This window comes from Pinus tabuliformis, chromosome 2_2 (assembly GCF_031772625.1).
Source record: "Pinus tabuliformis cultivar Carrire ecotype Pingquan chromosome 2_2, CPIR1, whole genome shotgun sequence".
Lineage (NCBI taxonomy): Eukaryota > Viridiplantae > Streptophyta > Pinopsida > Pinales > Pinaceae > Pinus > Pinus tabuliformis.
Window position 1 is genome coordinate 387,678,514 of NC_142300.1, and position 24,678 is coordinate 387,703,191.

General features: G+C 38.7%; 1 protein-coding gene across 1 annotated transcript; it reads left to right on the plus strand.

Annotated features, from left to right (window-relative positions):
* The first annotated feature begins 425 nt into the window (after window positions 1–425).
* On the plus strand, window positions 426–9,536 carry LOC149192890 (delta-selinene-like synthase, chloroplastic). Its single transcript, XM_089407149.1, has 10 exons — window positions 426–573; window positions 768–955; window positions 1,063–1,175; window positions 1,723–1,943; window positions 2,025–2,122; window positions 2,236–2,318; window positions 2,551–2,621; window positions 2,825–2,940; window positions 9,017–9,149; window positions 9,234–9,536. Exons 1-10 carry the CDS (start codon window positions 445–447, stop codon window positions 9,534–9,536), a joined length of 1,455 nt encoding a protein of 484 aa, XP_089263275.1. The 5' UTR covers window positions 426–444.
* Window positions 9,537–24,678: the final 15,142 nt, after the last annotated feature.

Here is a 24,678-nt window from a genome sequence, read left to right on the forward strand (position 1 = left end):
TTGACCTAACGTTCGCAAAAATATATTAAATTAGTTTAATAATAACTTTACTCTAACCTAACGTGAGCAGATACATATAAAACATAGTTTAATATTAACTTTACTCTGACCGAACGTTCAAAAATATATGTCATATAGTTTAGTTAACTACGTTCAACCTTTTCGTGCGACATAATCCATATTTCGATGAAAGCACCAATACTCCGTTGATTTCACACTATATAAAAATTATCCCATTTTTTTTGTCTCACGCTCCGAACTCTGTCAAATATTCTCCTCGATTTGTCACGGCATAAAAATTATCCCAATTTTTTGTCTCACGCTCCGAAGTCTCTCAAATATTCTCTCCGATTTGTCAGGGCATAAAAATTATCCCAATTTTTTTGTCTCACGCTCCGAACTGTGAGAAATATTCTGTCTGAACGCATAGCAAAGTGTAGTGTTATGGCTGAGATTTCCGAATCTCCTTCCGCCGAAATGAGCAATGAATTTTCCATCCCTCGACGAACGGCCAATCACCACGGAAACGTGTGGGACGATGAGTTCATACTGTCTCTCAACTCGCCGTATGGGGTATACTTTAAATCTCTCTCTCTTATGGCACCTGTCTGTAGCTCTGTCATCTGCTTTTTGTTTGCAGGCACCTATTTGTCATCTGCTGGTTGTTTGCTTTTAGTTTTGATCTGTTTCTTGTTAGCTATCACTCTATCATTCCACCTATCTCTATCTTTCTCATCTATATTTTAATTGCACTGAACTGTAATTAGGCACCGGCATATTATGAACGCGTTGGAATGCTTGTTGAGGAGATCAAGCAATTACTTTTGAGCGAAATGGAAGATAGCAATTATGATCTAATCAAACGTCTTCACATAGTTGACACATTGGAATGCCTTGGAATTGATCGACATTTTCAACATGAAATAAAAACAGGTGCCCTAGATTACGTTTACAGGTAAGTGAATCTGGACAGATAAATAAATTTAATTTAGCGTTTACATATATGTGCACTCCGATTTTGGGGCTATTTTCGATTCCCACGCTGACTGATAAGCTGAGTAGATGTTGGAACGAAAAGGGCATCGGAGTGGGATCGAGCGATTCCTGCAAAGATCTTAATGCGACGGCGTTAGGATTTCGTGCTCTCCGACTGCATCGATATAACGTGTCTTCAGGTGGTATCAACTGCAATTAATTTGATGTAAAGCTTCAAGATATTTTCTAATATTGTTAGGCAGTATAAGTGAAAGAGCTCACTATATTGGGCTAGCCTAAGTTCAATGGTGAAAGTGAAAACGTTTCATAATAAACATTGAACTTTAGACAAGTTCCAAACTCAAATAACCTACTTAAAGAATCTCCTCGATAACAAACAGCAGGTATACATATTTGCATTAAGGGAAAAAAAAAGAGGATGGCCTAGTTGTAGTTGATCTTGTAAGGATTTTGTTAATTCCGTCCGGGATTCGAATCTCGTAGCTGACGCGTATTAAATGTGCTCATTAAATGTGTTATCCGCTGACGCATTCATACAAAGTTTTTTTCATATTACTAAACAATGAACGAATGTCTTGGAAATTTTTAATGTAATAGATGTAGTAGTTTTAAAAAAAATAAGAGAAGAGATGTAGGTGTTTAACTACATTTTTACTATCAAAACACATGCTTATTTTTATTATTTTCAATTCAATTCTGTACTTATCTTCCAAAGTTTCCAAACAGGTGTGTTGGAGAATTTCAAGGGCGAAAACGCGAAGTTCTTCTGCAATTTTACTGGAGAGAAACGAGTGAGAAGCATGTTGTCGTTACTTCGAGCTTCAGACATTTCATTTCCCGGAGAAAAAGTGATGCAAGAGGCAAACGCTTTTACAAGAGAATATCTAAATCAAGTTTTAGCTGGACGCGGGGATGTGACCGACGTTGATCAAAGTCTTTTGGAAGAGGTAGATCAAAGTCTTAATTAAGATTAAATGAAGGATGGTGTCCATGGTTTATAAAGTATTTAACTTCATACTGTTGTTTAGGTAAAGTACGCATTGGAGTTTCCCTGGTATTGCAGTGCGCCCAGATGGGAGGCAAGGAGCTTTCTTGAAATATATGGACAAAACAGCTCGTGGCTCAAGTACTGGCCCTCTTAATTATATATATTAGACTTATCGTAAAATTACCAAAATTGTAATGCCATACTAAATCCTCTTTCCAAATTTTTATCTAGGTTGAATTTCAACCAAAAAGTTCTGGAGTTAGCCAAATTGGACTTCAATATCCTGCAATGCATACATCAGAAAGAGTTGCAGTTTATTACAAGGTAGTGATCGGTACTTGCCATTTTCATAGTTTATAGGGTCGAGAGCATTTTTTTAACAGTTCAATACAGGTTGAATTTTAAAAAATAAAAATATTTATAAGCCTATTTTAAAAATATAATCGATCATTGAATGTGCTGAGCTTTGGCAGTTAACATTGGTGTAAGTATTTTGCAATTTCTCATCTGGGTAATAGTCCATTAGGGTAAGTTTAAAGCCGACCAATCATTTACGTTCAAAACAGCGAATGAATTGGCTGATCAAGTCGTCAAAGTGCAAAAGCGGGATATGGCAGCCACATTAAAGTGCAATAGCGTATGCGTTTAGGAAGATATGTGATTCTCTAGTGGGATTAGTTTAATGGGATGTTATTAGTATTTTCATTTTACTTGCACGGACCTACTGAGAAGCCAATTGACGGTGGAAAAGACCTTTTGAGATTTTTTAATTGAAAAGGGGGAGAAGATTAACACATTAACGATTAACCATTAATGTACATTCCCTGCTTGTATTTTCAGTGGCAGCGCTATCTTGAGTCTTATTTGCAGGAAAGGGAATGGATAGCGACTGCTCATGTGCCCAAGTTTAATGAGTACATAAAGAATGCGCGTGCTAGCTCAGGGATGTGTATTCTAAATTTTGTTGGAATGTTAATTCCAACTGCAGGTTGCAGACACCGTGCAGGCAGACGTGGGCAGCCGACTCAGCAAGCACGAACGACGGCAGACCGAAACCGTTCAGCAAACCTGCCTGAAATTTCACGGACCATTTTCCGTATGTTTGAACCCGATGCAATCAACCGTGGACGCGTGTTCCTCTCTCTACGTCAGCCAACGTAATATCTCGGGAGGTAAAGTTCTGCAGCAAACTGTCTCCCGATATCTCCGTCCACCATCCGATTGTTTCCATCGCTCTCCACTGTCGATTGCTCCAAACCTGCATACGGGCAACATTAAATATTTAAGTGGAGTAAAAAACAAGTTTGGTTGACCGCCGAATTTTCAGTGAATGAATTGACCGCCATGCTGAGAATTAAATGGGTTCGTAAGTTGTTGGTAGAACCTTAAATTTTATTTACACGGAAGCATGGGCACAAAAATGTATTTTTTATGTTATTTGTTTTATGCGTTGACCATTTTTTATATATGCATTACAATGAAAAGAATGCATGTTGTAGTGTATAATGTAAGGAGCGAATATCGCACAGCAGTGCGTAGAAGTAGTGTGAGAGAGAGGATAATGCACAGCAGTGCTATCCGCGAAGAACAAGGGAGCAGCATGTATTTTGTTGACTGGTGGTAAAGCTCGCTGCGGAAGAAAAACTAAGAGAGATGCACAGCAGTGCAATGTGTGAGCTCGAGGCAGCGAATAGAGAAAACGAGGAGGAAGCATGAAAATCGTATGGTGTGAGTAAGGATTTCATTTTGTGAATCTAATGTAAAATTTCACTGCATATGTAAATTTATTTTACAGCAGTATGTGTAAAAATAGTTTTACACCAGTAAATGTAAAAGGGGTTTTACAGCAGTAAACCCAGCACAGTAAATTCTCAGGTGGAGACAGAGTTTTTGTTGAATATTGTTTTTGGTGAATCCCTCTCAGCAAAGAGGATGAATATGTATCAGAGTTGGCTGAATGTATTTTTGGTAAATCCCTCTGAGTAAAAGAGGATGAAGTTTGTAACAGGCATTTTGTTTTAATGAATAGAAATATTTTTCTGGGTGTGTAATACTCTCTCTTCAATCATTTTTTTATTAAAAGCTTCCTTGTGCAAAAAGATCCTGTGGCAGAAGGAAACATAGCATTGCCTCTGTGGAGTTTATTTAGTTTGTTTTTTGGGATTTTATTAGAAAAATCCCCAACAGTGGTATCAGAGCTGGTCCAGGCTCTTTGATGGTGACAGAGCAGGTTCAGGCTCTTTGAAGTGACAAAGAAGCTGAAGGAAAGACTCTTGTTGCAGTAGAGAAAGCTTCTCCAGCAGAGTGAAGTCTCAGGCGAAAGAATCCAGGTATTTCTCAAAAATTTGTGTAGCTGCTGAAGACAGTCAGTTTAAAAAAAAAAAAACACAGTCAAGTATTTTGGAGTATAGTTAAGAATGGCAAGGTCAAAGAAGAAAGCCTCCAATCCTCTTAAGGTTGTGTCTCCCTCCTTTACTAAAATAGAAAACAATCTATTTGAGAGCATTCTATTTGAGGCTCCGAGGTTCGATGGGAACTTCGATATATGGGAAATAAAAATGAGGGCTTTCTTACAGTCTGAAGGGATTGAAATCTGGAAATCAGTGATTGATGATAGCAAGAGGGATAAAGAATCCAAGGAGTACAATGCAAAGGCAGCAAAGACTATCTTGGATGGGCTGCCTGATTCTGTAAAGAAGAATTTAGGAAAATATTCATCAGCAAAGGATATTTGGGACAGACTGCATGACCTTCATGCAAATGGAGCACTGACCATGACCATCAGTGAAGAAGAAAATTCTGAACCCATCATAGAAGCTGAATGTGAGAAGGTTGACCTCATTAAGCTTCAAGTAAAAGAAAGGGATGAAGAGCTCGTCAAGCTTAAGAAGGAACTTGATGAAAGCAAAAGGAAGCATCATGAAGAAGTCATGTCCATGACAAATCAGTTGAATAGAGCAAAGAAGCAGGAAGACGCCTTGTCAAGTCAACTTGAACAAAGGCACAATAGAGTGAACAAACTTGTAGAAGAGATTGGACAGTACAAGGTAGAGGTCACCTCCCTTAAGTCTGAACTACAAGAAGCCAGGAAGCAGGCACAAGGAGCTGAAAAGAAAATGGAGAGCAGTCAAGCAGAAATCTCCAAAATGAAGTCAGATATTATCTCCCTCAAAATAGTAGCAGCTGAAGCTACTCGTAGCAAGGAAGAAACTGAGGAACAACTTACAAAGAAGAATAATGAATGTGAAAGATTGGAAGAAGAGATTGTCCTCCTCAAGAAAAAGGTTGAAGGGATGAACAAAATCATGAAGAGCTCTCAAGCCTTGGATGACATGCTCAGCTATCACAGATCTCCATCTGATAAATCAGGACTCGGGTACGTAGGTGAACCCTCAAACAAGAATGAAGATGCTTTAAGCAAAGGAGATGTGAAGAAGCCAGAAAGAAATTGTGATGCTCCTAGTTCCAGCAAAGGCAAGGAGAAAAATGAAGGCTGCAATAGAAGAAATCTTGCTCCAAGAAGAAAACCAGCTCCAAGAAGAAATGTAGCTGATGTCAAAGAGGTAAGAGGCAATGGTCATCAACAAAGAATCTCAAGGCAGCAAGGCTTCAGAAGTACATCAAGGAAACCTCCATCTCCCAGGTACCAAAGTTCATTTTTTGGTTATTGTTATGCTTGTTCAAACTTTGGTCATATGGCAAAAGACTGTAGAGCATTTCATGGAGATAGATGTTGTGGTCCCCGACAATCTCCAAGAAATAATTTCACAAGAAGAAATCATGAATTCTTATTCATGAATAAAGTTGAATGCTTCAAGTGTCATAACATTGGGCATATGGCACGTGACTGTAACTTAACATGGGCTCTTACACAAGCTAGACCCATGCAAAAGAAGAAAGTTACACAAGTATGGAGAAGGAAGGAAATGCAACCTGAAACCCCCTTGAACTCCCCAGCTGATCTAAGTCTCTTTTGAGAAAACCTTGCTGAAAGAAGATAAAGCATACACTAAAGGGGAGCTTGTAATTTTTTTTTGCTGAACTGTATTAACAGTCACTCTTTGATGAAGACCTTTTCATAAGGGAAAGATATGAAGTTAAATCTGCCATAGAAGCAGAGAAGAAAAGTATGCAAAGCAAGAAGACCCTCACAGCAGTGGGAAGACAGAACATAAAACAACAGTTTGGAAATTTTTTTGTGGAGCACATGCATTGAAATGCATAGCAATGGAATGTAGTTTTCCTTTTATGTAATATGAGAGAATATACTCACAGTAGAGTGAGTGTAATACACAGCAGATGGAAATGTTTTGTATTGGGAATGAAAATGCAAAGTAGTGAGAAGAAAATGAGAAGGCGGCAAAACGCAGCAGAGCGTAAATGCCCAGTGGCTTAGAATGCAATGAAATTTTTCACACAGCAGTGAAAAATGTAATATTTTTTTTTGTATGCAATGCAACATGCACAGAAATGCCTAAAGAAAAACAGGGGCAGCGTATATTTTTAATGCACATGGGATGAATGAGAATGTGTATGGCAGCAGAAAAACGAAAGGAATTGCACAACAGTGCATTGTGTAAATAAAAAAAATGAAGACGAAGACTGTGTGAAGCAAGGGTGTAAAAAGGAACAGGGGCAGCCGCAATGCAAATTGCAGAGGCAACGCAGCAGCGAATAAAAACCCAGGGGAGACAGAGTCTATGGTTATGGGTATGGACAGCAGTGCATAAGAAAAAGGCAGCAGCGTGATGGCAAGAAGGAGAAGCACAGTAGTGCGAAGAAAATGAAACCAGAACTAAGAGAGAATGAAGAAATGTGTTTTTACACAGCAATGCAAATAAGAAAATGCAGCAGCATGAAGTTTTTGTTGAAGAAATGAAAGGTAATAGACAGCAGCAGATGTAAAAGAAAATTTTTCTTTACAGCAGTAAATGTAAGTATAGTGAATGTGTTGTTCATTGAATTGAAATGCAACATATGCAACAGCAGTGAATGTAAGAAATGTTTACACACAACAATGTAAATTTGTAAGGTGGGACAGAGTAATTGTTCCAGAAAAGACAGACTATTCTGTCTTTGAAGAATGCACAGCAATGCAGAGTTTGCGAAGAAATGTAAGTGAAGTGCAGCAACACAACAGCAGGTGTAGACGCAGTAGCGTGGAGCAGACACAGTAGTGTGGGGTAGGCGCAGCAAAGAAGATGGCACAACAGTGCAGCAGAGAATATGCAGCAGCATAAAAGAACAATGTAATTGGTATGCACAACAGTGCAATGAATGTTTTGTTTTGGAACTGCACTTGAAGCAGTCACTTGGTGAAACCCTCTGTTAAAGAGGAAGGTTCTTTTCAGCACAGTGTCATGGTGAATCCCTCAGTCAAGAGGAAGATGCTTTTCAGCATAGTGTGGTAAATCCCTCTGTCAAGAGGAAGATGCTTTTTAGCATACACAGGTAAATCCCTCTGTCATGAGGAAGGTGCTCTTCAGCATAGTCACAGGTAAATCCCTCTGTCATGAGGAAGGTGCTCTTCAGCACAATCTCAGGTGAATCCCTCTGTCATGAGGAAGGTGCTCTTTAGCACAATCACAGGTGAAACCCTCTATTAAGAGGAAGACAACTTTGATTGTTTGTGGAACTGCATCAAAAGCAGTTGGTGAATCCCTCTATGCGAGGAAGATTGGTGAATCCCTCTATGTGAGGAAGATATCTTTGTAACAGCAGTGTTGGTGAATCCCTCTATGTGAGGAAGTGTTTGGGTATGTTTGAATGCCCAGCAGTTGAAATTAAAGGGGAGTGTTGGAATGTTAATTCCAACTGCAGGTTGCAGACACCGTGCAGGCAGACGTGGGCAGCCGACTCAGCAAGCACGAACGACGGCAGACCGAAACCGTTCAGCAAACCCGCCTGAAATTTCTCGGACCACTTTCCGGCAAAGGTATTTTCCGTATGTTTGAACCCGATGCAATCAACCGTGGACGCGTGTTCCTCCCTCTACGTCAGCCAACGTAATATCTCGGGAGGTAAAGTTCTGCAGCAAACTGTCTCCCGATATCTCCGTCCACCGTCCGATTGTTTCCATCGCTCTCCACCGTCGATTGCTCCAAACCTGCATACGGGCAACATTAAATATTTACGTGGAGTAAAAAAAACAAGTTTGGTTGACCGCCGAATTGTCAGTGAATGAATTGACCGCCATGCTGAGAATTAAATGGGTTCGTAAGTTGTTGGTAGAACCTTAAAATTTTATTTACACGGAAGCATGGGCACAAAAATGTATTTCTTTATGTTATTTGTTTTATGCGTTGACCATTTTTTATATATGCATTACAATGAAAAGAATGCATGTTGTAGTGTATAATGTAAGGAGCGAATATCACACAGCAGTGCGTAGAAGTAGTGTGAGAGAGAGGATAATGCACAGTGCTATCCGTGAAGAACAAGAGAGCAGCATGTATTTTGTTGACTGGTGGTAAAGCTCGCTGCGGAAGAAAAACTAAGACAGATGCACAGCAGTGCAATGTGTGAGCTCGAGGCAGTGAATAGAGAAAACGAGGAGGAAGCATGAAAATCGTATGGTGTGAGTAAGGATTTCATTTTGTGAATCTAATGTAAAATTTCACTGCATATGTAAATTTATTTTACAGCAGTGTGTAAAAATAGTCTTACACCAGTAAATGTAAAAGGGGTTTTACAGCAGTGAACCCAGCACAGTAAATTCTAAGGTGGAGATAGAGTTTTTGTTGAATATTGTTTTTGGTGAATCCCTCTCAGCAAAGAGGATGAATATGTATCAGAGTTGGCTGAATGTATTTTTGGTAAATCCCTCTGAGTGAAAGAGGATGAAGTTTGTAACAGGCATTTTGTTTTAATGAATAGAAATATTTTTCTGGGTATGTAATACTCTGTCCTCAATCATTTTTTTATTAAAAGCTTCCCTGTGCAAAAAGATCCTGTGGCAGAAGGAAACAGAGCATTGCCTCTGTGGAGTTTATTTAGTTTGTTTTTTGGGATTTTATCAGAAAAATCCTCAACAAATTTGTTTCCCCTTCTCTTGATGGGTCAACTTCTCCCAAGCAACGTTCTGGAGCAAATATATTCTCCGTCTAAGATGCAGGAGCTCTCAGAATTTACGGTCAGACTCATCGACGACTTGAAATATTTCGAGGTATTTGGCATCTAAATCGAGATTTATTTGCATGCATACAATTCTATGCAAAATACTGATTCGTCTTCACTATTTGCAATGAAGGACGAGAAGGAACACGGGGAGATGGCTTCAAGTATAGCTTGTTATATTAAAGACAATCCTGATTCTACCATGGAAAATGCGATAAATCACATCAAGGGCATCCTTCACCTCTCCCTTGAGGAATTGAACTGGGAGTATCTTAAGGAGGACAGTGTACCATTATGTTGCAAGAAGTTCAATTTCAATATAACACGAGGACTTCAATTTCTGTTCAGATACGGAGATGGCTTATCCGTATCTAACAAGGAATTGAAGGACCAAATATTCAAAATTCTCGTCAATCAAGTGCCGATCAAGGAATAATGGCGACCCGGTTCCTGTTACTAGGTGTGTGTATTAAGTATGTTACTGTTACTAGCCGTGTGTATTAAGTATGTTTTGAATAAGTGGGGCGATTAAGAATAAGAGTTTTAGTGCAAATTTTTATGGACGTAGTTTAGCCAAGTTCTGCCAAAGTGGCTGTGGAGATTGTTCCCCGACAAATTCCAAGTATTGTGTACCGTAATTACAATCATCACGTAATCACCGCTGCACCATTTTCCATTTTTCTACTGTATTCTTATATGTTTTATCATATAAGAAAAATATATTATATTTTACGTATAGTTGGTTGAATTTGTAAGATGTTTAGTTGGTTGCATTTGTACGATGTTACGTATTATGTGTCTACAATTTCTAGGTTATTTTTCTTTTTCTTTTTTCCTTCTTATTTTTTAACAATGGTATCAATTTGATAATTTATATTTGTTTTTAGTGTATTTTAATTAATTATTATTAAAATTGTTTTTTTCAAAATAATTTTCGCATATTTTCAGAAATACGACTAAAGATTTTAGTGGAAATTCACTTTCAATCATAGCTACCAGTGAACAAAATTGAGACATAAATTTAATGTTGAACATTATTCATAGCTATAAATTTAGCTGAAGTTATGAACCAATTATGAGTGAGAATGTTTTATAAATATAACAACAGGATTTTCACTTTTTTCTGGGATATATCTATTTATTTTTCTTACTTACTATCAAAATTTGACTATTTAACTAGTTAAATTGCTTACTTTGTTACTAGTTATATTTCTGCAATGAGTCTGGATCTTGTGCTGGTGGAGTATGCCATCCCAGAGAGAAATTGGGCTTGAAGTGAGTTCTCTCGCCACCCAATGATGGTTGTTCGCTTGGGTTTTCTGATGAGAAGATGAAACTATCAATATACTTGCATCGCTTGGATTTTTTTATTAGAAGATGAAACACATACATATACTTATCTTTTTTGATCAAGATTTGTGGGTATATAATGTTAAAGTCTTAACATATAGAATGATAATAATAAGGATTGGTATTTGGAAAAATTATATATAGAAAAGGAAGAAAAATAGAAACAATTGTGAAATTGGAAAATTTATATTCTCCAAATTAGTTTTTGCTTTGGAAGGTAGTGAAAATAGTAAAGTCAAGAAAACAAGAAAAATGAAAAATAGTTGAAAATAGATTATTACTAATTTTTAAAATCTATTTCTATTTTGACAAATACTATATAAATAAGTTTAGAATAGTGATTTTGTAATTATCTTTTTATTTATTAGATAATAGATAGAAAGCTGTTAAATTCTTTAGATTTTAGATTTAAGTTCTCAAACAAAAAGTAGGTATATTTTTTTTAGAGGTGAATTGCCTCCTTAAAATTGTTATATTATCGAGATATTGGAAAATAAGTTATTAGAAAGTGTTCGAAACCTAAAATGAAGTAAAGAATATATATATATATATATATAATATTTCATTGTTAGAAAAAATAAAATTATATTTTCAAATTTTTAAGAGGTATAATATCAATTTTTTAGCTAATTAAAAAATTTCCATTTAATTTTTTATCATATCATATGGAATTCGAATTCAAACATAACAAGGGAAGCTGCGAGGCAGCGAGTCCCTGCATGAAGTTAATATACCAGTCGCAGCAGTTTAGCTTGTTTACTCCGAAGGATTCTAGTTAGCATTCAAGCAAGCAGCACTAGGAACAGAGGCCATATATATATGCTTCGATTGCAGTTGCAAATATCCCTTATCATGCAGATCATCTAGTTTACCGAGATTCAGCAATAACAGTTACGGAAGGCAGAGGAATTAGTTGGGTCGAGTGCTCCCAGGGTCGACCTGGGCAACTCACATACTATGGTGAATTTCTATAGAATCTCCTGCAGGACAGACATAACGTACATTGCGCACCAGTTTCAGTAATACATAAATCTTACAATTGCAATAGAAATAGTCACATGAGCAAGTTTCAGTAATACATAAATCACAATTCAAGATACACTAGTTTATGTTGCTAGCCCAAAATGACACAACTGCAATAGAAATAGTGACATGAGCACTATATACCAAAGATCTGAATATTATTGAAAACCGCCGTGAAGCTTACATTTGACCTTGAAAATAAGCATTTGTTATGACAGACTGTAACATGTGAAGAATACAAGACAAGACATACTATGGTGAATTTCTATAGAATCTCCTGCAGGACAGACATAACGTACATTGTGCACCAGTTTCAGTAATACATAAATCACACAATTGCAATAGAAATAGTCACATGAGCAAGTTTCAGTAATACATAAATCACAATTCAAGATACACCAGTTTATGTTGCTAGCCCAAAATGACACAACTGCAATAGAAATAGTGACATGAGCACTATATACCAAAGATCTGAATATTATTGAAAACCACCGTGAAGCTTACATTTGACCTTGAAAATAAGCATTTCTTATGACAGACTGTAACATGTGAAGAATACAAGACAAGCACGAATGCTAACAATTAGGACAATAGTGCCGCAGTCGAGCAGAGACGATAGAAGCATAAAAGATGCGAGTTGCAGCACCATGGCGGACCCAAATGCATATTTGAAGCATCCGTCGTACACCTGTAACAGAGAAGGAAGCGGGGAAATAAGACAATGCGTAAGATAATGCAAAATAAATGTTATTGTTTTTTTGGTTTCTTTTTTCTTTGTCTTTCGACTTTTACGATGTCAATAATCAGAAGAGTCATGAGAATAAGTGCTAAGAGAAACAATGCTGTGAGTTCAGTAAGTTGGCTTATGCTAATGGATTCCATGTTATGTGAAGCGGGGAGGTGTATGTGAATATCCAGGTGCAGAACAGGCCAACTTATACAAAAGTTCAACGTGTTTGTAAGGTGGTTTTAAGTGTGAATGGAGCTAAAATACTTGAGGCTCGGATGGAGCAGGTGAGCAATCGGTGCAATTAAGTGGTCGATATGACACTGGGAGCAAACGGCATATGGAATGATGTATGTGGCGGCAAAAGTAAATGCGAAATTAGGTGATGTATATGACATCGGGCAATCTTGGTGGTAGATTGGGTCCGACAGGAGATCTATGTCAATATCTAGGTGCAGAAATCTTGAAGATCAGATTGGAGCAGGCCAGTATTTAATGATGGGCATAAAACGAAGACCTTACGTTAAGTGAGCGATCGGTGCAATTAGGTGATCGATCTGACATGGGGAGCAAATGGCATATGGAATGATGGATGTGGCGGCAGTAGTAAATGCGAAATTAGGTGCCCCTTTGAGTCTGTGGCGGTAGATTAAATATGTTGCTGTTATAGAAGAGGTCGAAGCTAGCTGTATTCTCTAACATCAAGACAAGAGCCAAGATTACAAAACGAAGGCAGAGTAACCGCCAAAACAGTACGAGTTATACTTTTGTCCCACATCAGCTGAACTTAGGGATACAAACTGTCAGAAACCTAGTCTTTATCATACCTGTATAGCTCATATGTTAAGTATGCGTATTTACCTATATTAAGCAGGATCTGTAAGCATAAGTAAGTCATTCCATATTAGAGATAATGTAAACTTATTCATTACCCTATTCAAAGCTATTAGTAGCTTATGACCCCATATTAGTCTAATGGGTTTGGTTCATATACCTTTACCATTAGTACACAACATAGCTGGAATAATGAAGTTGAATCAATTAGGCAAGTAAGCTTAACCTTGTTGAAACTTATGACTAGAGATTGGTGTATTCAATGGGTTTAGTTCAATATGCTTATATCTAGTATACTCACTAAGCAACAGGTTTCATGTCCTTGTTGCTTACTCTATACTGGAAGCTATTACTCTGGGAAAGAAAAGTAAAATTATTGATCAAATACCTCCAAGTGCTATCGTACATCTCCACCACCATTATAGGTGTAAGTATGCACTATGTGCTTTGAATAGGCAACCCCTGTTGACATGAAGGGATAATAAAAGTAACACAAATCAATTTAACTGCATAAACCTAGTCTTTATCATACCTGTATAGCTCATATCTTAAGTATGTGTATTTACCTATATTAAGCAGGATCTGTAAGCATAAGTAAGTCATTCCATATTAGAGATAATGTAAACTTATTCATTAGGTAGAATACGGTACCCTATTCAAAGCTATTAGTAGCTTATGACCCCGTATTAGTCTAATGGGTTTGGTTCATATACCTTTACCATTAGTACAGGACATAGCTGGAATAATGAAGTTGAATCAATTAGGCAAGTAAGCTTAACCTTGTTTAAACTTATGACTAGAGATTGGTGTATTCAATGGGTTTAGTTCAATATGCTTATAGCTAGTATACTCATTAAGCAACAAGTTTCATGTCCTTGTTGCTTACTCTATACTGGAAGCTATTACTCTGGGAAAGAAAAGTAAAATTATTGATCAAATACCTCCAAGTGTTGTCGTACATCTCCACCACCATTATAGGTGTAAGTATGCACTATGTGCTTTGAATAGGCAACCCCTGTTGACATCAAGGGATAATAAAAGTAACACAAATCAATTTAACTGCATGTGCAAAAACAATGTAAAGCTGGAAAAGACACAATGCTTGTGCAACAGCTTTCAACATGTAACTTCTTACCAAACAAATTGCCATCTGGACTCCACACAACACGGTTGACAGATACACCTGGTTCCTTAACAAGTGCTGCCTGCAGCCACAATGCAAAAGATTAAACTGATTGCATCATACATACAGTGCAAGTTGAACAAAAAATCCAAACTAAAACTCTCATATGGACAGCAAAAATTATGTTTATAGCTGTATCTTCCTAATAAATACATGATATGAGTTCTATTCGCATTCAGTAAGCTTGATACGGATAGATAAGCATGATACAGAAGCTTAACCCTACTACAGCTAGTTACATGTCACTATGAATGCCATTGATTAACTTATACGACATACAGGATAAGGTCACAGTAATGTAAATGAATATGATAGCTTAACCAAGTGACTTGATTCATGCTTATAGCTAGTATACTCATTAAGCAACAGGTTTCATGTCCTTGTTGCTTACTCTATACTGGAAGCTATTACTCTGGGAAAGAAAAGTAAAATTATTGATCAAATACCTCCAAGTGCTGTCGTACATCTCCACCACCATTATAGGATGGTTTCTAATGTTATGCATTTCTTTCAGTGAGGCTTCATGCAGTTCATGTTCATAAGACCAAATTGCCTCACTATCTTGTTTTTTGAGACAGTTTCTAAAATATTCTATTGTTCCTTTCCTTAGCTCCACTGATGTGTATCGGAAATCTAGCAAAAGTTCTAAACTATCGAATAAACAATCTCCAATTAGATATGAGAAATTGTCGACACGAAATAAGTCATGCCTTTGCAATACCAATTGCAACTTGTGTTTATCAGACATAGGTGTGTCACAAACATCTTCTGTGTTGTCTAGAACTACTTGTTGTTCCATTGTACTTTTGTTGTATTGAATGCCTATGTTTTGCCTTTTCTGATTCTTCTTAGCAATGTCCTTAAGCACATGCTTGTTTAAGTGACAAGGTGCGTGTAATTTAGCTTTGATTGATTGACATTTTGTCTCAGGCTGTGGTTCGATATTGTTCTTTGAGGTATCGGCTTGTTGTTGGAAGGTACAACGAATTGTAGGCTGCCTATGAACCAAAGGCTCGAAGTGCCCATTCAAAGGGTCCTCGTCATGGAACAGTATGTCACAAGTATTTGTTGTAATACTTGAATTGAAGTGAAAATACACTCGCATCTTTGTTTTGGACCAAAGCCTAATTGGAATTTTCAACCAGTTTGACAGCCAATGGACGCAGAAAATATCTCCCCACAGACCTCTAGATGGTAGGGGTATATTGTTTGAGACAGATCTAGCCATTTTGTCTAAATAGACTTCACGGTTGCTAATGTTATGCATTTCTTTAAGTGAGGCTTCATGTAGTTCATGTTCATAAGACAAAATTGCCTCACTATCTTGTTTTTTGAGACAGGCTCTAAAATATTCTATTGTTCCTTTCCTTAGCTCCACTGATGTGTATCGGAAATCTAGCAAAAGTTCTAAACTATCGAATAGGCAGTCTCCAATTAGATATGAGAAATTGTCCACACGAAATAAGTGATTCTTTTGCAATACTAATTGCAACTTGTGTTTATCAGACATAGAAGACATGATGACGACTAAGTGTTTGATGCAATATTATGTTTACTGATGCAATGCAGTTACAACCAAAGAATCATAATAACAAGTTGAACAATGAAAATGATTATAGAACACGAAGTGATTGTGTGCACCTTTGGGACCGCAAATGTCTACTAAGCTGCGGAGACTCCTTATGTCAGGTAGCATCCACTGCGCAGGTCTGATACTGAAGTTCGAAATATGACTGCCAAGATAAAGAAGAACGTAAACCCATTGATGTAATGCAATTACAATCGTAGAATCATAATAGCAAGTTGAACAATGAAGTGATTGTGTGCACCTTTGCGATGAAGTTCAAAATATGACTGCCAAGTAGGATCAGTCAGTGTAAATCCATTGATCAATCTATATCAACCCAATGCCCTTGTTTTTGCTAATTATGCAAGTAAATGCAATGTCACATAACTTGGAAAGGCAAATCAAACAAATTAAAAGCAATGTAATGCCAGTAGTACCAGTCCCTACTGTAGGTTAGGATCAGTCAGTGTAAATCCATTGATGAATCTACATCAACCCAATGCCCTTGTTTTTGCTAATTATGCAAGTAAATGCAATGTCACATAACTTGGAAAGGCAAATCAAACAAACTAAAAGCAATGTAATGTCAGTAGCACCATCAAATTTGACACTGGTTGGAAGCTTTTGATGCAATGGAGCAAGCCACACCAAATTGTTACAGGTATATTGTTTCTCTTTCTTATGCTGGCATTTAAGACAAAAGAAAATGACTTATTTCGCTAAGCTACTGCATCAGCAAAGTAACCCCTCTGGAAGCACAACTGACAATAATGGCTTTAAATTACAACCCAAGACATTGAGATTTTTTAGCAAAGAACTGGGAGGTGGCCATGATGAAAGTGGCATTCAGGAATATGATAACACACTGCTTGAAGAACTGCCAATAAATGAAACTTTGAATGTTTTGTCTACTGGTAATCAAAGGGGGGGTTAGACAGATTCCTATAACTATTGTTGCTTGCAATCCATTGAGGAATCTATATCAACCCAATGCCCTTGTTTTTGCTAATTATGCAAGTAAATGCAATGTCACATAACTTGGAAAGGCAAATCAAACAAACTAAAAGCAATGTAATGTCACTAGTACCATCAAATTTGACACTGGTTCGAAGCTTTTGATGCAATGGAGCAAGCCACACCAAATTGTTACAGGTATATTGTTTCTCTTTCTTATGCTGGCATTTAAGACAAAAGAAAATGACTTATTTCGCTAAGCTACTGCATCAGCAAAGTAATCCCTCTGCAAGTCCCCAGTGTTTGCCCCTGGTATTTTGACATGCACAAGTTCTCCAAACTGGCCAAATAATTATCTCAGCATTTCATCTGTCACAGTGGGTTTAAGACGTCCGAAAGACATGTAGAATAAGAATATCAAGTGATAAATTCCTTTAAAAAAATGAAAGCATATAAAGAAAAACAAAAACAGAGGGACACAGTTGTATTATTTGGATCATTATATGATGCAACTACTTGAGGACAAACTGTCGCTGCCGCAAACAAATCACTTGTGAGGGGGTATAGGACATATATAGAAGAAATAAAGAACGCAACGAATAGGCATATGCTTATGCACAAAGAAGAATACATATATCCATTTGCGTATATGAGCTAAATAATACATAAGATCTGAATACCAATCAGCATACAAAGATACACACAAACACAACAAACACTATTTTGTCCCTAGCTACAGATCTCATCTATGGATAATGAACTCAGAATATAAGATATTTTGGAAGTTTGAAGGACATTTCCCAGCCTACGCTTGCATTGACACTTCTTAAGACTCCGCCAAAGAGAGAAACCATATCATCAGAAATCACTTAGAAATTAAAACCACAGGTTCACACACTAAGGTACATCCTGCATGGCAGTGGGCCTTATGAACTCGCATGTGCAAGGAATGTGACTATGTTTATTGAAGCTATGGATAACAATAAAGCTGCTCATAACCACTCAACCAAGGGCTTTGGGCAATGAAGAAAACAAGGGAGCTCTTTCGATTCGAAGATATATTCTGAACTCTTATTACAAACTACCCATGGATTTAGAGGATAACAATATATGGAGATTGATGTCATTAGAAGACATTTGCCAAACTGATTGATTTTGACATCCACCTTAACCTCTAATATAGAGATCTGTAGCCATATGCCCACAATTTATGACTTGATTTGCAGGCAGGCAATCGGAACATCAAATTCCAGGCTCAAATTAACATAGTAAATCTACCTCACTATGAAATTGAGAACTCGTTTCAAGGAACTGAGTTCATATGCCTATAATGCAGAACGAAAGCAATGTTTATCAACAAATAACAACCTGATTGCAAAAACCGAGATGGTGGTTTCACTTAAAAGGTCTACCCTGTCCCCATAGGTGTACAACATGCAACCACTTCCTCCAAAAAAGTTGAGATTAGAGCATCCACTTACTGTACATTCAAGGATTTTAGATTGACATGACCCCCATCAGGCTATTGAATGTGCACACCTCTATCAAACCCTTGAGGCAAAATGGGAATCCCAACCTCAAACTTTCCGGTCGAATCTATCATATAAGTCAACAGGCCATAACCAGTAACAGCCAGTTGCACTGATCACATATCTACGAACCAGTATTCAGGACTCATGCAGAGGGATCGCAGCAGCTCTGCATTAAACTTTTGGAAATTTTTAAAAATTACATACGAAGCCAAATTTAGTAGGAAAAATGAAATCACTATCAGCTACCTTGGATTACCCGGGATAGACTACCCTTAGATTCTTGTACCTGGATCAGTTCAAGTTTCTCGGACGCATGAGACTGATTAGGTCCCACCTATTCCTCGCTCGTTTCGGGCGGGAAACTCCTATTAACTACTGGATACTGATGTAATAGCCAAAGAAAAGAGCGATAACTACAAAAAAGGAATTTGATTTGGAAAATCTAACATCCACAAAGCAAATTTGAAAAAAATACAATACCCACGTAGTAAATCTGGGAATAAGCTATACCCAGGACACAGATTTTTTCGATTTTTGCCATAAAAATTGCACCCACAAAGGAAAAATAATACAATGCCGACTCACCAGCACGAGATAGCCTGTTAGGCCGAACGCCCAAGAGCAGAGAAACATCAGCGAGCTCAGCTTCAGCAGCTCTGAGACCATCAAATCTAGAAATCGAACGACTGCAAGTTCCTCGACTGGGTTCGAATCCAGCTATGGATAAAGAAGCAGTCATGCCTGCAAGTGCGGAGCCCGCCATTGCCCTGTCCTGAGAAGCCTGGGAATTATTTGATTTACTGCAGGGTGATGCGTTCCATACACCAAAGCAGGTATATATTCAGACACGAGAACCACAACTCCCCTGAATGCAATTGCAAATCCAGCAGTTTGTGCGAAGATTGTGTCATGCAAAGGTGGATGGAGTAGATGAATCAAACAAATAGAGCAGATCTTGTAGCAATACAGAGAGCACCTTCAGATCAGGTTTTGATCATGCAAGTTGAAAGTATGAGTATGGCATGCCCTTAACAGGATTGGGAAAGCTGCAACTACACATTGCAAGAGCACCTGAAGATGGAGATGGGCCTTACAATTGGGAAAAGAAGTGTGTCATGAGAAGAGGCATCGATCTAATGACCCTTCTTACAAAAGTTTGTCAAGCCACTGTGTCAAATTCAACTCAACACAGAAAGCAACCTGAACTGATTCATTCACACGTGAAACTCCTACCAGTCAGTAAGTTTGAATACCCAACAAGTTTGACTTGCCACTACTCATTGGCAGTACAACACATGTAATAGAGATTCACAATATGGATAAAGGATAATGCTAATGTTTACAGTTCAACAGCCTAAACGATTTTATAGGGTGGCTTAAAATCAGTTTATATTGAGAATTAAATGAAAATTTAATTATATAACCAGTGGGGTAGTGGTTCAATATGGTGGGAGGTGTGCCTTCTCAAGCTTCCCACCATGGATCCAATCTGCCTACAGGCAAGTATGTTGTTGCCTCTTGGTCCAATTGACTATTTTTGTTCATGTGAGGAGATTAATAAAGTTTTGATTTCAATTTCAAAGGATTACAACAATCCCTGTACAACAGAGCTTACAAAAATTCTATGATAAAGTGTTAAAAGAAGATTTACAAACACTATTTTGTCCCTAGCTACAGATCTCATCTATGGATAATGAACTCAGAATATAAGATATTTTGCAAGTTTGAACTCTTATTACAAACTACCCATGGATTTAGAGGATAACAATATATGGAGATTGATGTCATTAGAAGACATTTGCCAAACTGATTGATTTTGGCATCCACCTTAACCTCTAATATAGAGATTTGTAGCTATATGCCCACAATTTATGACTTGATTTGCAGGCAGGCAATCGGAACATCAAATTCCAGGCTCAAATTAACATAGTAAATCTACCTCACTATGAAATTAAGAACTCGTTTCAGGGAACTGAGTTCATATGCCTATAATGCAGAACGAAAGCAATGTTTATCAACAAATAACAACCTGATTGCAAAAACCGAGATGGTGGTTTCACTTAAAAGGTCTACCCTGTCCCCATAGGTGTACAGCATGCAACCACTTCCTCCAAAAAAGTTGAGATTAGAGCATCCATTTACTGTACATTCAGGGATTTTAGATTGACATGACCCCCATCAGGCTATTGAATGTGCACACCTCTATCAAACCCTTGAGGCAAAATGGGAATCCCAACCTCAAACTTTCCGGTCGAATCTATCATATAAGTCAACAGGCCATAACCAGTAACAGCCAGTTGCACTGATCACATATCTACGAACCAGTATTCAGGACTCATGCAGAGGGACACCTTCACATCAGGTTTTGATCATGCAAGTTAAAAGTATGAGTATAGCATGCCCTTAACAGGATTGGGAAAGCTGCAACTACACATTGCAAGAGCACCCGAAGATGGAGATGGGCCTTACAATTGGGAAAAGAAGTGTGTCATGAGAAGAGGCATCGATCTAATGACCCTTCTTACAAAAGTTTGTCAAGCCACTGTGTCAAATTCAACTCAACACAGAAAGCAAGCTGAACTGATTCATTCACACGTGAAACTCCTACCAGTCAGTGAGTTTGAATACCCAACAAGTTTAACTTGCCACTACTCATTGGCAGTACAACACATGTAATAGATATTCACCCGCAAGTGGGAGGAAGCAGATAGTTAAGAAAATTTTCGCCCTCTGTTATAAAGGAATTCCTTGATGAGCTCAAGAGGGTTGAGACTCGTGATGGCATGAAGAATTGGGTTTTCTTCAAGATGTGACACAGCGTTTATTTGGCACCTATGTTCTTAATGTGGCTTGGAATGTGCGCACCAGCGGCCCACATACTTCTGACCACCATGGTCTATCTGCTTATAATTTCACTCATAGCAACCACCATGACCCGGGACACTCCAACTCACCTCTCCTCAATAGGATCCAATAAGAAGTAAGGAGTAAACAGTAAAGGCCTATCCGTCCAACTATGTATGGCCTCAACAAAGGGGAAAAAGACGATACCCATAAGCATTGGCTCACTAAGAAAAAATTGTGCCTTCAGCTAAGGCATTGATCCTAGAATGGTAGCTAAGACGGACAGGAAACAAATACAACCTTCCTCCATCAAATTGAAAACTGAAAACACACCAAAATGGAGCATCACAACACGGCTTAATAAAAATAGATAAATGGAACATAGATCTCACCACAACAGCTAAGAGCAAAAGGTAGGCAAAGCCTTAATGACAAAACTATTTCACATTGCAGTCGAACTGATTCACCAGTTTCTTCAGATGTGACACAGCGTTTATTTGGCACCTATGTTCTTAATGTGGCCGGGACACTCCAACTCACCTCTCCTCAACAGGATCCAATAAGAAGTAAGGAGTAAACAGTAAAGGCCTATCCGTCCAACTATGTATGGCCTCAACAAAGGGAAAAAAGACGATACCCATAAGCATTGGCTCACTAAGAAAAAATTGTGCCTTCAGCTAAGGCAGGCCTATCCGTCCAACTATGTATGGCCTCAACAAAGGGAAAAAAGACGATACCCATAAGCATTGGCTCACTAAGAAAAAATTGTGCCTTCAGCTAAGGCATTGATCCTAGAATGGCAGCTAAGACGGATAAGAAACAAATACAGCCTTCCTCCATCAAATTGAAAACTGAAAACACACCAAAATGGAGCATCACAACACGGCTTAATAAAAATAGATAAACGGAACATAGATCTCACCACAACAGCCGGTATTCTAAACAATAATTCTCAAGCAATGATCCATTGCTGCTGGTCATCCGTTGATTTTTGACTGCTCTGCTAATTTTATAGTAAAAGCATGGGAGGCAGCAAACTATGTAAAGGAGTGCCCTAGCCTCACATAAAAGCAGCAAAAACATTCCATAATGGATTGTTAAGCAAGCTAATGGTTAAAATTAAATTCATTGAAGAAAAGCATAATGGCTAACCCTGGTAAAGATAGGGGAGTTGTTGCTGCTCATGGAGAGCCACAGGCATTCAAGGATGAGTACAGATGGGCAAGTCTGTTCTTATCTAACTTATGAAGTTATTAAGACACGGACATTCTACAAGCAGGCTAGACGGATGCAGAGATTAGGGATGTGAATCTACACTGTAGGCCGAGAGATACATGCTGTCTAATCAGCAAAGAAATCCAACAATTAAGAACCAGAATCTACATTAAAAAAGAAATGCATGCAGTTACATAACCAGATACATGCAAACTTAAGCAAAATTCTTATGTAACTTATGAAGAACCCTCCCTGACCCAACGAAAAAAGAATACCAAAGAATTCAAACTCTTGTACAAGAGAGGCACTGTAGAAGCTCAGGAATGAAAACATAAACATTACCTCAAATAAACCAGTGTAGTGCACCCGGAGCGAAATAACAAACCGACGCGAAGTAACAACGAAGTCATCTATAAGCTTATTATATAACAAGAAAATTACGTTACACGTAGCGGACGCTATATGCATAATGTCACCTGGAATGAACCCCCATCAAATCAGCTTAGCTGAGGGCGCAACAGATGTTGAGGATATCGCCTGAATCACCTCAACCCCCATCAAATCAGCAACCCCCGTCAAATCAGGTTAGCTGATGGCCCAACAGATGTTGAGGAAAGGCCTTCTATCCGTCCGCTCTAAGTCTTCGCTCTCAACCCGGCCTTTAAGGATGACCGGCCAGCACGCATAATAGAATGCCTCACTCGAAGGGCTACATTCCATAAGGACAGGCTTCTTTTGACTGCATTTCTCCCTGCTTGCGCCCTTTCCAACTAGTGAAGACCCATTTTGAGTCCCTGTGTTTGGTTTTCCCGTGTAGGGTTGTTTGCTATTACCAGTCCTCCTGTATCCCAAACTCGTTCAGTATATTCGAGCATCTTCATCAATACCGATAGATTTGGGACATTGACGCCTGCAGACATACATTCAAGTAGACCAAGAGGAGCCTTTCTGCGTCCGTCCCAGAGCCATAAACGACCCGTTCCTCTGTAGAACAGGCCTCTAATATCGTCTTCTACCAAATCTGGAATATATTCGCTATATTTCGTAGTTTGCCCAGACTGTGAGGATTATCAGCATTTGGTTGTTGGGCTACCATTGAGGCTAAGCCCTATTTGAGACTAACGCAGGCTTCTTTTGACTGCATTTTTCCCTGCTTGCGCCATTTCCAACTAGTGAAGACCCATTTTGAGTCTCTGTCTTTGGTTTTCCCGTGTAGGGTTGTTTGCTATTACCAGTCCTCCTGTATCCCAAACTCGTTCAGTATATTCGAGCATCTTCATCAATACCGATAGATTTGGGACATTGACGCTTGCAGACATACATTCAAGTAGACCAAGAGGAGCCTTTCTGTGTCTGTCCCAGAGCCATAAACGACCCGTTTCTCTGTAGAACAGGCCTCTAATATCGTCTTCTACCAAATCTGGAATATATTCGCTATTTATATGAATTACTTTACCTTCAGTCATCACACTCTCTGTGTAATTGTTATCGATGGATAGCACCACCGTGTGAATATCTTTTTTTGGATAGCACCGATTTGAGTACAGGAGATTGCGTATAAGATGGGTGGCCTCCATGAGAAGAGTGAGAGCCTTATCCCCCGGTAAGCTCTCCACTCTCAATGTCTTCACCAATACTACGTATTCCACTGTTCTCCCAGCAGTTTCGTAGTTTGCCCAGACTGTGAGGATTATCAGGACTGTCAAAAACAAAATTCGTCTCCATACTTGAGAAATGGAGAAATTTGTCATTCTGATTCGCGATCCCACTCAATACTCTCGCCTGCCCAAAGCCAGACAGCATATCGCGCCCACATGCTGCGGTCACTTAGGGTTTGTCGACTTAGGGTTTTCAGTACCGCCTGACCAACATCCAAAAGCGTCGCGCTTCGGCTTCATCCAGCGATTATGTAATCCAGTGGCCATCCCCAGAACTCGAACCAGAGCCACCGACAAGAAGCCAAGGGCCGGACTCTGCTGAGCGGGTGTAGCCTGTTCAGGTTTCTGCTGAGCGGGTATTACCCATAGTCCCCCGGGACGCGGCTTACCATGTTATGTTACATACTCGAACCAGAGCCACCGACAAGAAGCCAAGGGCCGGACTCTGCTGAGCGGGTGTAGCCTGTTCAGGTTTCTGCTGAGCGCGTATTACCCATAGTCCCCTGGGACGCGGCTTACCATGTTATGTTACATACGATATACCTGTTGATGAGCATCATGCCATAGACCACGCACACCTGCACAACACCTGTTAAGAGCAAGCGGAAGGGAGCATACCCTGCAACCTTAGCATATACCTGATTGAAGATAATACAAATTAACGGATTAATGCTAGCATTAACACGAGACC